The sequence below is a fragment of the Zalophus californianus genome, chromosome 8, assembly GCF_009762305.2.
Source record: "Zalophus californianus isolate mZalCal1 chromosome 8, mZalCal1.pri.v2, whole genome shotgun sequence".
Classification (NCBI taxonomy): Eukaryota; Metazoa; Chordata; class Mammalia; order Carnivora; family Otariidae; genus Zalophus; species Zalophus californianus.
Window position 1 is genome coordinate 115,084,662 of NC_045602.1, and position 16,781 is coordinate 115,101,442.

At 59.7% G+C, this 16,781-nt stretch overlaps 3 protein-coding genes across 4 annotated transcripts; 2 read left to right on the forward strand and 1 right to left on the reverse strand.

Moving 5' to 3' along the window:
- NECAB3 (N-terminal EF-hand calcium binding protein 3) lies at window positions 1-16,716 on the reverse strand. Of its 2 annotated transcripts, XM_035728828.1 has the most exons (14): window positions 16,507-16,716; window positions 14,517-14,541; window positions 12,962-13,070; window positions 11,990-12,015; window positions 11,680-11,777; window positions 3,147-3,283; window positions 2,756-2,880; window positions 2,537-2,616; window positions 2,382-2,435; window positions 1,735-1,847; window positions 1,473-1,561; window positions 1,391-1,399; window positions 919-990; window positions 1-830 (listed from the first exon to the last, which is right to left on the reverse strand). In XM_035728828.1, exons 1-14 carry the CDS (start codon window positions 16,624-16,626, stop codon window positions 802-804), a joined length of 1,086 nt encoding a protein of 361 aa, XP_035584721.1. In that variant the 5' UTR covers window positions 16,627-16,716; the 3' UTR covers window positions 1-801. The 2 variants fall into 2 exon arrangements, with proteins under 2 accessions (XP_035584721.1, XP_027480098.2); XM_027624297.2 differs by lacking the exon at window positions 1,391-1,399 and having other exon boundaries at window positions 919-1,011; window positions 1,484-1,561.
- Window positions 4,812-6,162, forward strand: C8H20orf144 (chromosome 8 C20orf144 homolog). Its single transcript, XM_027624301.1, has 2 exons — window positions 4,812-5,016; window positions 5,666-6,162. The coding sequence occupies exons 1-2, from the start codon at window positions 4,888-4,890 to the stop codon at window positions 6,089-6,091; spliced, it is 555 nt and encodes a 184-aa protein (XP_027480102.1). The 5' UTR covers window positions 4,812-4,887; the 3' UTR covers window positions 6,092-6,162.
- ACTL10 (actin like 10) lies at window positions 8,173-10,558 on the forward strand. Its single transcript, XM_027624298.2, has one exon. It carries the CDS (start codon window positions 9,259-9,261, stop codon window positions 10,210-10,212), a length of 954 nt encoding a protein of 317 aa, XP_027480099.1. The 5' UTR covers window positions 8,173-9,258; the 3' UTR covers window positions 10,213-10,558.
- Window positions 16,717-16,781: the final 65 nt, after the last annotated feature.

Sequence of the window (16,781 nt, forward strand, 5' to 3'; positions counted from 1 at the left end):
GACCACTTCCTTTATTGCCTTTGGGCTGGGGTCCTGGGCTGGGGCTCAGAGGTATCTCAGGGGGAGCAGGTGACAGTGGGCCCAAATTATTGCTACTTGGCAAGGTCACCTTGGGACTTCCCATAGTGCCCTGAGTACGGGTGGGCATGAGCATGCAAATGATATGCAAATGACATGCAAACCAACCAGGATCCTGCAGAAGGCTCTGGTGCAGCGGAAGGTGCTGGAAGAGTTGGAGCCTGCCAGCCCAGGAGGGTGATGGGGACACCCAGGTCCTTACCCCACACTGCAGACGGATCCGGCCCAGCCTCAGGGGTCGAGGTTTGGTGGGGGGGTGGTGTCCCTGAGCATCAGCCCTGGTTCTGCGGCTGGTTGAGGAAGAGCAGAAGCCTGGCCCCAAGGCAGCAGGAAGAAAGCAGGGTACCCACTAGGCAGCCAGACAGCCCAAGGCCCACCCAGAGAGGGAAGCGACCTGCTCTGTGTCCCACAACAAGGCTGGGACAGAAGGGGACCAGAATCCAAGCCTCCTGAGCCAGGCAGAGGCCAGAGTGCCTCAGAGGCTAAAGATTCAAATAGAATACACTGATAAACAGAAAGCAAGCAGCCCAGTCCCTGATCCCTGGGCTGAGGGACTCTCCACCGGCTGGGTCGGGGGGAGGGGGGGGGCGGGGGGCACCTCTGAGAGCCCAGCCCCAGGTCTAAGAGTGGCCACGTCCTTGGTCTTGGTGCTGAGTTGACCAGTCCAGAAGCTCCAGAATGAGGCAGGGAGGGCCCCAGGGCCTTGGCTTATGCAGGTCAGGCTCAGTTATTATTCATAATCCACCAGGAGGCTAGGGGTCAGAGGTTGAGGATCAGAAGGCATCAGGGGCCCACTGCCACTCCATACGGCTGTAGAGAGGGTTGGGGGCCACAGCATACCTGGGAAGAACACAGTGGTGAGGGTGTCCGGAGCCCGAAGGTAGTCAATGAGGATGCGCTGGAAGGGCCTTACTACAGGCAGAATGCTGGTGCCTGGGGAGGTTCATGGAGTGACCTGAGGCTGGAGCTCGTCCCCCAGAGGACAAGACCACCTGGTTGAGAGCTCCCCACTCCCTCCCCAGTCCTGCCTCCTACTGGCTCTGAGCCTCAGCTCCCCCTGTGAACTGGGGGCAAGAGTGCATACTGTAGCACGACACGCGGAGGATTACATGAAGTGTAACCCATGGGTGCCTGGCACAGGCTGTGGCGCAGTTCCCCGAGTGCCTGCTCTCTACCCTGCCCCCAGCGCTGTGTTCAGGTCTTCATCTGCTGTCTCATTTGGCTCACAGGAGGGTGGACCTCTTACCACTCTCATTTTGGAAAGGACACCGCTGGGGCTCGGAGGGGATAAGTAACCCTCCCAAAGTCACACAGCCAGGGTCTGATAGCGGATGATTGGGACCACGGCCTGACTCACTCCAGGGCCCATACTCAATACACGTTAGTTTTCAGACACCATTCATACCTTCTCCAGGAGGCCTCATCCTGCCAGAACTCATACAGGGTGAAAGAGGCATTGTCTAGCATCTTCTGGGCAGACACACTGTGGGACCAAAGAGATGGCCAGGCCAGGCCCAGGCTACCACCACCACTGCCCACCCAGCCGGGGTGTCTAATGGGAGCCCTGGCCCAGGATGCCCAGCCCCCCCGGCACTTTGCCCTACTCACCACCCCCGCCCCGACCTTGGCCAGCCCACTAGCCAGCTGGGGACTCACTGCAGGCAATGGCTCTGGGCCCCTGTGAAGTCCACGTAGCAGCACAGGGCACGGTGGAAATCCTGCAGGGCTTCCTCCGCCACCTGCACCTGCCTCTGGGCCACGAGGATGTGCTAGCAAGAGAGGCCACCTGGTCAGCCAGGGTAAGGCAGGGCTCAGCGAGGGACGGGATGTGGCCTTCAGGAAGACCCCGCCCTGTCTGACTTGCACCAGCGCTGGCCTGCCACGAGATCAAGCTCCTGCCCAACCCGCCCCCCCCGCCCCCCCCCCCCCGCATCCCTGACTCCATCCTCCTCTCCCCACGGCCAAGGTCACTGCCTCGATCCTGCCACTGTCTCTCTCTCCTGAAGTATGCCACCATTTCCTCCCTCCAACCTCCAACCATGCTACCCAGACCAGCTTTCAGGGATGCAGATGAGGGAGACTAATGCCCAGAGAGGGGCCGGGACTTATACACGGTCCCACAGCAAGGACCGGGCCTGGCGCCTGCTGCCAGGCCTGGGGGACGAGGGCTGGACCAGCCTGGGAAAAGGGCATCTGTATAACCTACTAGAGGCCAAGTGGGCAGCAGGCCCGTGAGTCCCCTCACTTAATGAGCACCTCCTCCTGGCACGATGCCCAGTTGCCTGTCCCTCTCCTGGACTTACCGAGTCAGGCCCCTTGGTAAGCTCCTCTTCGTGCAGAGGTTCCAGCCTGGGGGCCTGTGAGGGACGCAGAGTGTGGGCAGGGCCCCCACCGTGTCTGGCTCAGACGGATTCCAGGAAGGTCCTCCCCCTTGGGGCACTGGCCACATGACCCTCACCTTACACTCGAGCTGGTCAATGAGCTCCTGGAGACGGTTGACCTGGAGCCGCCACCGCATCTCGGCTCCCGAGCTCTGCCCTGGGGTGGGAGACCCATGGTGGGGAAGTCTGGCACGGGCCCCGCACGTGGGGAAGCCTCTCAGGGACAGTGGAGGGGTGGGCACTGCGCCCGCCCGGCACCCTCCTCAGCCAGACCTCCCACGCTGCCACAGGCCCACCTGTGTCTGAGGCGGAGGAGCCAGGAGACCAGGTGGGTGACCGACCGATGCTCCGCAGGGCCCTGCGCCCTACCCGCCGACTGCCGTGGGGCCTGCTCTGCACCCCCACACTGTCTTCGTCTGACCTAGGGAAGTGGAAGGTCGACCGGCTGCTCCCAGACCCACAGGCCAAGGACTGGGGCCCCAGAACAGGGCCAGGCCTGGGTGGGGCAAAACAGGCTTCCGGGGACATTGAGACCCAGCCTCAAAGCCAGCCAGCCACCCCCTCTCACCCCTTCTTGGCCTCCCTGCCAACAAGAATGTGAGCTCTGGGATACTGGAGCTACGGAATGTGATGGAAGCTGAGGGCCCTGGAATGTGGCGACGGCGACCAGCGGGGCACCTCACATACCGTGGGCCCCGGGCCTGGGCCTCCAGGGTATCTGATGCCCCTTCCAACGAGCTCTGCAGGGCTTGTAGCTGGCTCACCGTCTCCCGCAGGAGGAAGCGCGTCACAAACTGGTCCACCTTGGAGGCCCGCTCATACTCCTGGGGGCAGAGGGGACATGGTCAACATTTCCTGGTCTCAAGCCTATTATTTCTGAACGGGGAGCCACTGCCCCGTCCCCCTACCCCTTGCCCATCAAAGCAACGGCGACAGCATGAAGAGCAGAGAGCATGCAACGGGAGCAGAACAGTGTTGGGACTGGGAGCCAGGCCTGGACCCTCCTCGTCTGCCTGGCTTTCCTTCCTGGGAGGTGTGAGGCCAACTTAACAGGGAGGCATCTGCCGTTTTCTGGGCCCCAAGGCCCCTTCCCTGTTGGGACGCCACCTTCAGCCAGTGTGGCCCCACGTACAGGTAGGCAGGTGAGGGGTAGGGCAGGTCACAGGGCATCCAAAAGCCAGTTTTGACACATGAGGCAAAATGATGGTGTGATGTGGCCCCATACTCACCAGCTGGCCCTAAACTCATAATTATGCATGCATTCATTCATTCACTCATCCATGCAACAAAACTTTTACCTTCTCCTAGGAGCTGCAGATACAAGCCAGCCAGCCAGGTCCCTGTCCTTACACACACACCAGCACTGATCCCTACATCACTAGCCTCCACTCAGCCCCTCCCATCGTGGGCAGAAAGACAAGGCTGACATATGCCAGGCCCTATGCTGCTCATGTGGGATGCTCAGAGACTCTCCAACTACCTTCGCCTCCTTGTGCCTCAGTTTCCTCACCCAGAAAACAGGGATGATAGCAGCCATCTCACTGAGCTGTTGAAAAACTTCAATGAGTTAATTCCTACACAGGACACAGAGCAGGATGGGAGTCCTGAGGACCCATGGTCCAGCCAGGGGCTTGTCCACCCTCCACGAGGGGCTCCAGAGGCACCATCCATAGGGGACTTCATCTCCTGTCCATGACCTGCCTCAGCTCAGCCATCAAATGAGCCCTGCTGGGCCAGGCTTATGAGCTGGGAGGCGGGAACAGAATGGGGGCTGAGTCCTCACTCTTGAGCTGATGGCCTCTGTCCTGTCTCTCCAAGCCTGGTCTCCAGACTTCCTGGCCATGCTCTGAGCTCCCTGAAATCCTTCCAATAAATTCCCTTTTGAGCACTTAAGATGATGAATCAGTCTCCGTTACTTGCAACCAAAAAACCTGGCTAACATAACAGTACCCCCCCTTTGCCAGGCCATGTTCAAAGGAGAATTTCATTTAATCCTCATAGCAATTTACAGGAACCATAATTGGCCCCATTTTGCAGGTGAGAAGACTGAGGCCTAGAGCAGTTGATTACCTTGGCCAAGATCACTCAACTGTTAGTGGCAGAGTCAGAATTCAAACCCAGACCACAAAAATTCCTCCCTACTCAACACTAAGCACCTTACGAGCATTGCCTCATTCGTGATTATTAGCCGAGTTTTATAGTTGAGAAACCAAAGCCATAAATCACAGAATAAACCGAGCCAAGATGTGCCTGTGGGTTCTGGGAGGAGGAGCTTTTGAGTCTGGAGCTGGTGAGGTTTACCCATGAGGTCACAATGTGGCCTCCACGGGACAGAGCAGGGGCAGGGCCCCCCCCCCCCGCCCCACCCAGCCAGAAGGCAGGGCAGAGGCAGCATGGGCTGTGGCCCCCAGTGGTGACCAGCCCTGCCATGGGAAACAACAGTTCTCACAAGAGGACCAAAGTGCCCAAGGAGGCCTGCAAGGAGAGGCCGCCCGATATGGACAAGGCTGGGCGGAAACAGCAGTTCTTCAGCCACCTCAAGCGGAAGAAGCCAAGCGTGAGTGCCAGGGTGCTGGGGGTAGGTGGGAGCCAGGGGTACTTGAACAGGTGGGCAAGAGGGAATGCTGGGAGTCTAGGCCTTGTGGGCATAAGTCCGAGGGCCATAGAAAGGCTTGGATAACCCCTCCTGAGGATGAGGGTCCCAGGAATCTACGTGGATGTGGTTGGGTCCTAACAGCCCAGAAGGGAGGGCAGGGATTCAAGAAACCAGGAGAAACCAGGAGACTTGGGAGTCCAGGAGGGTGGGCAGGAAGGGATTCTCCCAACTCTTAACAGACGGGTAGAGGGCTCAGCAATGAGAATCAGCCCTAGTTGGAACCACAGAGGCTATGGGCACAGGGTGTTCTCTTATGCCCCCTTTCCAGCTTCTAGCCACAAAATGTGCTATTCTTCTGGGGTGGGTTAGAGTCCCAGCACCAACGCTAGGAGGGCAGGCAAAGAATCCCATATACGTCGACGGTGCAAGGTCTCGGGAGGTCAACCTCGGGTGGGTAAGGGTATCCAGAGGGAAGGCAGGGGTCCTGGGCGATGGGGTAGGGGGAGACCCACTCCCGCCCCCTGGAAACGTAAAGGGAACAGAGTCCCAGGAGACAGGACCTGGTGGGTAAGGATCCTCAGCAAGAAGACGCGGGGCGCTCTTCCCCCAGGCCAAGATCGTGCTACTTTTCCCCTTGGACAAGCGGCAGCAGCTAGCCGAGGTGGCGGCGGGCCCCAGCGCGCGGCCTGGACGACCAGGCGAGGACGCAACGGGCGGCCCGGTGGGCTCCCCGGCGGCGGCGCCCATGCTGCGAGGAGCGGGCGACGGCGCTGATCGGCGCGAGGGCGTACGCGCGCGCGAGATGAAGAAGATCTTGGTCCTGCTGCTGCTGCTGGACGCGCGGCTGCAGGAGGAGGGGCGCTGCGCGGCGGGCGCGCCCGGGGGCGGGACCGGAGCGGGGGGCGGAGCCACGGTGGCGCCGGGCTGGCAGCGGCTGTATGCGCGCCTGCTGACCGAGAGCGAGGTGGACCGCGATGCCGACCCCGCCGAGGAGCAGCCGCGGAAGCGGCGCCGCTGCCCTCGCCCGCGGCCCTGAGCGCCCGGCCCGGTCCGCGGCCCCCGGCCCAATAAAGAGCGCATAGCAACCCTGGCGCCCGCTAGCTCTGTCCGAGGCGGCGCAACACGGAGCTGGGTGGGGGAAACTGAGGCCCAGAGCGAGACAGGGATGAAATGGGAGTATTGATGGCAGAGCAACGGCCACGGCCTGGAGCCAAAACTGTTGGTGCCTTCTCCTTGTGACCGAAGCGACAGAACCCCCACCCCGAGCTGGGGAGGGGCACCCAGCCACAGTGGAGGGAAGCTGTTTTCCTCCTCCCAGCAACTCCAGGCCCTGGTCAGAACCTTCAAGGTCTGCAGGCCCAAGGGAGGTGAGTTTGGGCAAACCCCAGCTTGGCCAAGCTAGGAGGAGGGGCCTGCTTCCCACAGAAGTCTAACATCTCCACATGTCCCCAACATTCACAAGTCCTTAGGCACGGGGAGGGTTCCAGGCAAACAGCCACCACCCTGGAAAGAACTGAGAAGGCCCCACGATCAGCAGGGCTGGGGCCTGGGACTCACAGTCTGCCCGTGAGAGCACCCAGGTGGAGAGGCTGGGCTCTGTGGGCCTCTAATCCCTCACTCCTGCCCCAATGCGCTTGGTAACCCCCAAGTCACCTCAGTCACTTGTCTCCCAACCTACCCTGTGCCATCCCTTTGCCAACACTGCAGCCAGAGACTTCTTCCAAACCACTTAGCCAGCTGTAGGACAGTTCACTCTCCTCATAAGCCCCCACCGGTTCTCCGTGGCCCACAGGGAAATGCCCAAACTTACTGTTGTCATGTGCAGGCCCAGCCCCCAGCCTCAGTCTCTCCTTCTAGGGCTTCTGAGTGACTCCTATCCTCAACCCTGCTCTAGCCATATCACCACTGTGCTCTCCAATGCAAGGTTCACCTCCCTCACTCACCCAGGAGGGGCCGGCATGCTTTCTGTGAGAAGGATCCAGCTGTTTGTTCTCATTCTCCTGGGTCCCAAACCCAGCTCCAGACCTGAGTGCTGCCCCAGCTCTACCAAAACTGTAGCCAACCTTCTACTTGTGACCGCCTCAGAAAGTCCCAAAGGGGGCAGATGCAGCAGGGGTGAAGGTCCCAGCTTATTAAAGACATAGGCCCAGCTTCTGCTGAAGATGCACTTTCGTTAGTGTCAACACAATCGATATCCCTTCCATATCCCCCTGCATCAGGCTGGAGGTTGCATGACCCATAGCATCTCTCCAAATGCTTGTAAGAACAAACCTTTTCCTACCATCCGTGTGGTCACAATCATGGTAACCATGTTCCTCAATGTGGCCACACATCCTGGCCATACGTGATTGGCCAAGGCTGGTCTTACCAGCCTCTTCCCTGGGACTGTAATTCAGGAGCTGTGAGAGACTGCTACATAAACATGCATGGGCTTAAGCCGGTCTTTGGAAGAATAAAAAAAATAATGCAGACAGTACACATCCTGGAGTCAGGCCCTACTTCCAGTCTGTTCCCAAAACCTGATTTCATCTTTGCCCTTGGTATCCATAAGACATACAAGATCCTTGGGGCGCCTGGGTGGCTCAGTCATTAAGCGTCTGCCTTCAGCTCAGGTCATGATCCCAGGGTCCTGGGATTGAGCCCCGCATCGGGCTCCCTGCTCAGTGGGGAACCTGCTTCTCCCTCTCCCACTCCCCCTGCTTGTGTTCCCTCTCTCGCTGTGTCTCTCTCTGTCAGAGAAATAAAATCTTAAATATATATATATATATAAGACATATCCTTGTAATAAAATCCCTATTTTAGCTTAAGTTCACCTGAGTAGCTCTCCTACTTGAAACCAAAATGGTCCTAAGGAGAATAGACTCTGCAGAGACAAGTGGCCTAGGAAATTTCCTGTGTGAGGATTAGAACTACCTTTTGGAGGAAGAAACTGAGCCCAGAGAGAAATTAGGACTTGCTCAGGGGCAAACAATGAGTCGTGGTCTTCAGAACTGAGTCACAAATTCAGGTCCACAAGAGTCCATACATGGAAGCCCCTGAAGGTAGGGTCCCTATGTGGACTGTCTGGGCCCCTCAGGGCTGAACACAGAGGTCCTCAGAGTGGCTGTAGATCTGTGATTAAGAGCTTTCTCGTCAGCACTGGATTGGGGCAGGGAAGGGGGAGGGTGGTTGGCTGTACATCTAGCCAGAATACATCAGATAATCTGAAGGGGTTTGGGGAGGGAATCAGATTGGTTGTGCAGCTGAGGCCAGATACCCCAATGCCAAAATCACTGCTCTTGGCCTTGTCCCAGGAGAGCAGATGTGTCCAGGGAGTTTTCATGGATGGAAAGGGCTGTGGGGAAGGAAGCACAGCAGGTACTGAGGACTGAGGTCACAATGAGTCCAATCCAAGTTCTTTTCCTTCCTTCTCTGACCACCCCGTTCCACCAACACAACCAGGAAAGACTTAAGGCCAGGAGAGAGGTGCCAGGAGACCGCCTGGGGCTCAAGGACTGGGCTGGACTCCTGGGTCCCCACGGGAGGATATATGTCCCCAGAACATTGCCACAAGGCCCCTTCATTGTTAAGAGTTATGCTGCTCCGGGCAGCTTCTCCTTATTTAGGATTTGATGCGGCCCTCTCATCATCCACCTCCGCCAGGGCCGAATGAGTGGGCCGCGCAGCGGAGGTGAGTCCTCAGGCGGGTCTGGTGCAAGGTGGAGTCTTGAGTCTGGAGCCACAGGAGGGCAAAGAAGGTCTGAAGCGGCGGAAGCCCGCTGAGAGCGGGAGACTGGCCCTTGAGCCGGGGGCGGGGCCTCGGGCCCGTGGGCGGAGCCAAGAGCTGAAAAGGGACGTCCAGTCTGACGGGAAGAGTGGGAGCTCTAGACCAGAGGCTGCAGCCAAAAATTGAGAGCCCTAGTTCTGTGGCCAGAAAGGCCGGGACTTAGGCTTGGGGCCAGAGCCAAGAGCTGAAAGGCGGGCGGAGCCTCAGGCACGCGGCGGGGCGGAGCCCAGAAAGCCACGGTGGCATCGGTGTCCGGAAGCAGGCGGGTCCGTCGGCCGCCCTCGCTGGGCCGCGTGGCGGTGGTCATAGACCAGGGCTCGGGCTTCATTAAGGCGGGCTTCGCGGGCGAGCACCAGCCGCGCCTGGTGCTGAAGAGCTCCAGCCTGGTGCCCAGCTGGGACCGGCCGGTGCCGCCGGGGGCACTGGGCGGCGAGCTGATGGGTGGCGTGGCGCGGGCGCACCCCATCAAGCACGGCGTGGTGGTGGACTGGGAGGCGCTGGAGGGGCTGTGGGAGCGCCTGCTGGTGGGCGGCCTGCGGGTGTGCCCGGAGCAGTGGCCCGTGCTAGTGAGTGATTCGCCGTCGGCGCCGCCAGCGGGCCGCGACAGGATAGCCGAGCTGCTGTTCGAGACCTTGGCAGTGCCCGCGTGCCACATGGCCAGCACAGCGTTGTTGGCGCTCTGCTCCACTGGCGCGTTCAGCGGGCTGGCTGTGGAGGCAGGCGCGGGCGTGTGCCACGCCACGCCCATCTATGCGGGCCACGCGCGGCACGAGGCCACGTTCCGGCTGGACGTGGCAGGCAGCACCCTGTCACGCTACCTGCGGGACCTGCTGGTGGCAGCATGCCCCCACCTACAGCTGCAGGCCCTGCCCCGCAAGGCCATCACACAGCTCAAGAAACGCTACTGCTATGTGTCACTGGACTTTGAGGGGGACCTTCGTAACCCTGACCGCCACCATCCGGTCAGTTTCTGCTTAGGCAATGGGTACTCCGTCTGTCTCAGCAGCGAGCGCTTCCGCTGCCCAGAACCCATCTTCCAGCCGAGTCTGCTAGGCCAGGCCAGGCCGGGCCTGCCCGCACTGGTCTTCCGGGCACTGCAGAAGGTTCCCGCAACGCTCCGGAAGCGGCTGGCTGACACCGTGGTGCTGGCCGGTGGCTCCACACTCTTCCCTGGCTTCACCAAGCGCCTGGAAATGGAGCTGGAGGCGCAGTGCCGGAGGCACGGCTACGGGGCGCTGAGGCCGTGCCTGGTGGCGGCGCCTGGGCGTGGCACAGCAGTATGGACAGGCGGCTCCATGGTGGCCTCGCTGCGCTCCTTCCAGTGCCGCTGGATAACCCGGGCCATGTACCAGGAGTGTGGCTCCCGGCTGGTGCACGAAGTGTTCGACTGAGTCACGCTGTACTGGAGAGGAGGCGCCACCGGGGGGGGCTGCGGAGGGGGAGGCTCGGTGGGCTGAGCTATACTCCGTCGGAGGCACTGAGTTCCAGATAAAAGTCTCAAGTGATCAGAGCTGGCAGAGTCCTCATGTGCCGATGGGTGGCCCCTAACTCTTCCTGAGCCAGGAGGAGGTGGTCCGGACCTCTAGGACCCTCACTTCGACCTGCAGTTCGAATCTACCCTAACCAGTGCCAGTTCAGAGAATACCAGTCCAGGTGCCTACCCCCAGGGCCCTGTTTCCATGGCAACAAGGAATGCAACACCGGCACTTGTGTTCAGGCCACAGATACGGAAATAGTTACAACACGTCAACCCCTCACCCAGTACTGCTTGGATTCCCATCCTATGCCAAGCTTCAAGGGGTGACCCTTTGAAAACGGACAAAATCGCATGTGGAAGCAGCCAGAAAAGGAAGCCCTGTCCTCAGCTGATCATTGACTCACTGAGGGCCTCAGTTTCCCCTTCTGTAAAAAGTGAGGTCAGGCACAATCCTGGGCCGCCTCCCTGTTCCCTCCTTGCCTCGTTATTAAGAGCTATGGGACAAAGCGGGGTGGAGACATTTCTTTTTTTTTTTTTTTTTTTTTAAGATTTTATCCATTCATTTGAGAGAGAGAGAGAGAGAAACAGCATGAGAGGGGAGAAGGTCGGAGGGAGAAGCAGGCTCCCTGCTGAGCCGGGAGCCCGATGCGGGACTCGATCCCGGGACTCCGGGATCATGACCTGAGCCGAAGGCAGTCGCTTAACCAACTGAGCTACCCAGGTGCCCCGGGGCGGAGACATTTCTTAAAAGAAACACACAAAGGGAGGTGTGGCTTGTGTTTTCGAAGTCACTATCCAAGAGCCTAGAGCCCTGGCTGTGAGCACTGTTTGTGCTTATACGCACAGGTGGCCACACGTGCATACAAACACTTGGGGGAACACATACCAGCTTTACCCATGTCCTTGGGCGAGGCCCTGCCCCCCACCCCCAGGTTCCACACACCAGCGTGGGCCTGTGGCCGTGTGTGAGCATGCCCCACCTCCCACCCCATCCCTGCTGGGTCCTGGGCACCATACCCCACAAGAGTTAGGCCTCGCCAATAACAGAAACAACAGCAGCAGCAGCTCTAGGTATCAAGTGGCTTCTGTGTGCCAGGCACAGTGCTGGGTGCTGGAAATAAGAGCCGAGAACAAGAAAGGCAAAAATCCCTGCCTTCACTCTCATTTAACTGTCACACCAAACGTATGCAGGTAAGCTCTATTATTATCCCCAGTTTACAGATGAGAAAACTGAGGCCCAGAGAGATAAAGGTGCACAGCTAGGAAGCAAGAGAGTCATGATTTGAACCCAAGCCCTGAGCTGTGGCAGCAGAGGCTCCCACAGCACAGCAGACACCCCTGCCCTTGTTCCCAGCCTTCCAGCATCAAGCCCTCCACTCACCAGCTTGGTGGTGTCCATGGCAGTGAGCACTGCACAGTTCAGCGACTCCAGGGCAGCCAGCACGGGCCGGTAGACACCCAGGTGTTCTGAGAAATAGTCTGTGGGCAGAGGAGGTGCTCAAAGGTTCCCGGACCACCCCCCACCTGCTCCATGGCCTCATTTACCCCAACCTGGAATTCCTCTGCAGCCAACCAGGCCTCATATCCTGAGCCAAGCCCATCCTGTTACATTAGGAGAGGAGGAACAGCCTCTCATCTTGCCCACCTGCCCAGGGGTCCCAGGAGACCGGAGCTCCCGTGGGCCTACTCACCACACAGTCTCTCTGTTTCCAAATTGCTGTGGGGAAAAGAGAAGGCACCCTTCAGTCCCACAGACGTAAGCCTGTGACCTGGGACTCTGAAGCCAATGCCCCTCCCACCGCCTGCCCAGCTCAGCCTGATCCTGCCTCTACCCCAGGTGAAGTGGCTCAGTGGGCCGAGAGGGGCAGCGAGGGTACTACGGAGGGTAAAAATTCAGACCCACTCCTGGCCTCCAAGGGGCTTTCAGGCCCAGGGAGAGAAATGTGGACACAGGCCAGAGAGGAGGGGTCAGAGCTGGGAAGGGGAAGCCAGGTCTGGGGAAGTCCAGAGAAAGCACAGGGTATTACTTGGTAGGTTAGGGAGGGCTTCCCGGAGGAGGCTGCTTTAGTTAGGCATTGAAGGACAAGGGATTTGACTGGAGTGTCTGGTGGTAGGGAGGTGGCGGCACTGCAGACAAAAAGGTCTGGCTCAGGCTCCAGAATAGGGAAGGGCACGGCAACCTTGAATGCTGACCCAGAGTCTGGAATTATTTCTAAGGAGATGCAAGGGGACAGGGAGGGACAGCTGTGTGTGCATGTGCACGCATGTGAGGAAGCACAGGGAGGAAAGCGTGCAACTGCCGCTAAGGAACACACACGGGGAGGTAAGTGCGTGTTGGTGCACTTGCATCCACGGGTGGAAGCTGGCATCCTCTGGTCCCTGCAGGAAGCGGGAATGGGGAGGGGGGACACTGTGGGCTGAACCATGGGCGGTGACTCAGACCTGGCTATTTTGGGGTCCCAGCTGGAAGGAGTGTGATGGACAAGACTGGAGCCAGGGAGGGGGGTGAGTGGGCGGGTGAAGTTGGCATCGGGCCCCGGCACCTCTCTCCCTATGCAACCCCCCATCCTCCATAAGGAACTGAGGCAGCAGGGGACACAGTGCGGCTGGGATAACCTAGCCTCACATCTACCCACGGCTCACCCACCCCCTCTCGTACTTACTTGGTGGAGTGCCCATCAATGCCGTTGAACAGCTCCCGCAGCTCCCCAGGGCTGAGAACCCCATCAGCAAAGTAATTCTGGAATTCCTCAAATGAGAGCTTACCATCATCTGGGGGGGGGGCAGGGAGCAGAGCTGGTATCCCTGACCCCTGCCACCAGATTCAGACCCCCCCTAACGACTACTCAGCCAGGTGGAGTGGAATTCTGAGCTTGGTGGGGGGACCTGGCTGTTGGAGACAAAAGGGTCCCTGGAGGTGCCCACCAAGGCAGCAGGGTCCACTTTCCAGGCACCTAAGGGACAGGGCAGCGTACACGTCGCATTACATCAGGACTCAATACATGTTTGCCAAGTGAAGATGCAAATGAACAGCCTGGGACACGGCCAGATCATGGCAGGACCTAGACGTCACTCGGAGGACTTGGGGGCTGAGTCTCTGCCGGCCAGCCTGGCTCCAGGCTGCTCAGGACCCACGCCCTTCACAGAGAAGCCACTGGGAGGCAGATGAGATCTTCCTAAGAGTTGGAGCCCCTGCAAGAAGCAGCAGGGAATAACCTCCTCTATGCAGGGACCTCGTAACAGTCTAATCAACGGTGCAATGGCCAAAGACACTGGGGATTTGGCCTGTAAGGTCTGTAAGCAGATGGGGTTGGGGGAGCAGGGCTGGGGGAGGGTCTGAGCCTCCCCAGGCAGGACGCTGTGATCCAAATGTCCTGATCAGTGAGTTGGGACACGATCCTGTCTCTAGGAGGCTTACACAAAAGGGTCTGAAGACCCCAGACGGAAGTGAGGCCGAGGCTGACTGGCTGCCTCAGCTCAGACCCTCACCCGGCCAATCAGGGCACAGTGGGCTGCTCCAAGTCACCTGTGGGCAGCAACTTGCTTCCGGGCTCCCTTGAGGGCTCCTGCTTTAGCTTTCAAGGTTTTCCCAGACCCGGGTCTGAGACTGCCCAGGACCCAGGGCAGGGGAAGCGGATTCTCTGGACCCAGCACCATCCTGTGCAAGCCCTCCCTGGGTCCAGGTGGCTGGTCATACAGAAAGTTACTGAGCCCTCTAAAGATCTAGGGCTTCATCTCCATCACCCCACCTTTCCAAGCCCCTTACACAGGGAACCTGGGACAAAGCATCACACAGACCCTGGTTCAAGCCCCACCACTTAAAAGGCTTTGTGACTTTAGGCCACCCACTTCACCTCTCTGGGCTTCTGCTCCTTCGTCTGTGAAATGGGGTGAAGAGTTCCCACCTAGCTGACAGGTGTGAGGACAACATGAAGTCATATAGAAGAGTTACCCACAACTGTGCCAGGGCACTGTGTTAGAGTACACCCCCACCTCCAGCCTCTGACTAAACCACATTCCCTCCACTCTCCATCCTGCCAAGCTCAACTCCAAACAGCACTCCCTCTGGGAAGGATGCCTTGAGTGATCTTCCTGATTTGGGTCTCCTCAAGAGTCTTCTCCATTCTAGGCTGTACCCCCAAACCCCACACTCCCCTGAGCCTCCCTGATGTCTCCCACCCTTCCCTATACTGTGGACCCAGGGGAAGACACACTTACCATTCTTGTCTGCTCTGCGGAAAACCTAGAGGACAAAGGGGCACAGATGGGAACTGTGAGTGCTGCCTAGGAGGCAAGAGGTCCCCCCACCAACTCATTAGGGCCCCAGCTGGCCAGGCTGCCCCCACCTCACCCTTCCTCCTGCCCAGCCTGGTCCCAACTCCCTGCCCAGATCAGCCCTGCAGGAGGTTTTCCAACAAGAGGGGCACAGGAAGATCACACAGCAGGTCCCACCACTTGCTCACTTCTCCTGCAGGGAGACCTCCTGGGTCTCCCAACAGCCAGGTCCCCCCACCAAGCACCCTCATGGCAGGTGCTCCAGGCCAGCTTCCGGCACCCCCACCTCCCATACCTAGAGTCTATCCTGGATTCTGTCTGATGCATCAGCCCTTGGCACGGTCCCAGCTTGAGGAAGGAAGGGAGATGGGCCCAGTTTCTGGGCCCTTGTCCCAGATCTGAACCCCCCAACTCTGCAGCATGGCCATGGTCCATCCCAGACTCTGCCTGTTCAAGGCTGTTTCCCTAGGTGCTTGTTTAAGACCCTGATATGCGGGCAGTGGCTAGTCCTTTCTTTGTGGATGCCTGGGGTTAACCCTTTCAGGGCTGGGGCTTCCTCTGAGTCTGACTCAGTGTGAAGGCCTCGGGCAGGCTCACGTATATGTGTGTGTGTGTGTACGTACATGTGCAAGGGGAAGTGAGTGGCAGAGAGCAAGGGTGGACAGACTGCATTTACAGAGAAGCAGAGATGAAGGGCAACAGAGGCGGACAGAGAGGAGCAGAGTCAAGACATGTTCAGGGACCAGAGACTCCCACGTCACCCAAAGCAGCCCAGCAAATGGGAGACCAACACACCTGGCGAGAAGGGGCAGGCCAAAGCCTGGACAGAGAACGCCTAGCAGCTCCAGCTCCTGAAAGCCACTCCTCTCCAGCTGTTTGCTCTGGGCCAGTGAAGCACTGGCATGAATCTAACCCCTGGCCAGAAACCTGACTCACAGAAGGCCTGCCACTGGCTCAGGGTCACACAGCAGCCCAGTGTGGCCTGACTGGGGCAGATGGAGATGGGGTGCGACACTAGGAGTGAGGACATCTGGGGCCACGCCCTAGCATCCATCTGCCTCCATGTGTGATCGCAGACATAGTCTGAACTCATCGGGCCTTGGTTTTTCCATCTGGGAAGCAGGACAGACAGGTCCCTTCCATCCAAGAGGACTGTGGTCAAGGTGCTGAGTCACTGGGGACAGCAAGCAGGGAAGGGACAGGAGCACCAGCTTCCCCACAGGCGGAGACCTCTGAAAGTCAGGGCATGAGTGGGCCAGGAGGGGCTGAGCACTAGGGTGAAAGGGAGGAAGGGGCTCGGGGCAGGGACCGAGGCCCCGCTAGGCTGCTCCATGTTGGTGCCCCCAGGGGGCTGCAGGCCCACCTGCCACCCACAGGAGGGACGTACAGACCACTGCGCGCAATCCTGACCAGCTGTGGGACCCCATGGCCCCTGGGTCAGATCTGAGGGACTCCTGGGGTCAGCACTGGGTCAGAAGTCAGGAGGCTGTTTATTCTTCCGGGCTCCCGTGCCCGGGTCAGCCCAGCCTAGGGTTGCCATAGAGAGGACTGCTCCTGTGATCGAGTGTTAACCGTCCCCACGGCATCAGACACATAGACAGGGTGGACGTGGGGGTGGGGGGACAGCAGGGGCAGTGACCCCGAACCAGGAGACAAGGGGAGAGACAGAGAACGGACACAATGGAAACGATGAGGGAGAACAGAGACAGCAGGGTCGGAGAGAGACAGCGAGAAGCAGAGACCCCGGGACCGAAGCAGGGGCCCAAACAGACCGGGAGGGAGAGACATGCACACACAGACGCAGAGCCGGGGGCAAGGAGAGACAGCGAGAGACAGAGCCCAGCGAGACACCGGGAGAGAAAGGGCAGAGCTGGATAGACAGCGACAACCCCAGGGCCACAGGGCCCGCGCCCCCCGCCCGCGCCCCACTCACGTCCTGGAAGAGCGCGTGTCCGGCGGGCCCGGCGGCGGCAGGCAGGGGCGCGGGGGGCCGCCGGGGCTCGGGTGCGGGCGGCCGGATCAGGCACACGGTGAGCAGCCCCGCGCACGCCATGGCGCCGCTAGCCACTCGGCAACGGCTCGCTCGGCTGCGGCTCCCGCTTCTGGACGCCGCCGCTGCCGCTGCCGCCGCCGCCACCGCCGCCGCCGCCCCGGACCTGGGGGGCCGCCCGCCCATTGGCGCCGGCCCGGACATCTAGGGCCCCGCCC

Excerpts from the sequence above, each read along its gene's own strand:
- NECAB3 (XM_035728828.1), bottom strand. The coding sequence starts at position 16,626 with ATGGCGTGCGCGGGGCTGCTCACCGTGTGCCTGATCCGGCCGCCCGCA. Across the intron at positions 12,016-12,961 it reads ATTGATGGGCACTCCACCAA|CAATTTGGAAACAGAGAGAC; the intron begins GTAAGTACGAGA and ends TTTTCCCCACAG. Across the intron at positions 1,848-2,381 it reads TTACCAAGGGGCCTGACTCG|CACATCCTCGTGGCCCAGAG; the intron begins GTAAGTCCAGGA and ends CTCTCTTGCTAG.
- ACTL10 (XM_027624298.2), top strand. The coding sequence starts at position 9,259 with ATGGGTGGCGTGGCGCGGGCGCACCCCATCAAGCACGGCGTGGTGGTG.
- C8H20orf144 (XM_027624301.1), top strand. The coding sequence starts at position 4,888 with ATGGGAAACAACAGTTCTCACAAGAGGACCAAAGTGCCCAAGGAGGCC. Across the intron at positions 5,017-5,665 it reads TCAAGCGGAAGAAGCCAAGC|GCCAAGATCGTGCTACTTTT; the intron begins GTGAGTGCCAGG and ends CTCTTCCCCCAG.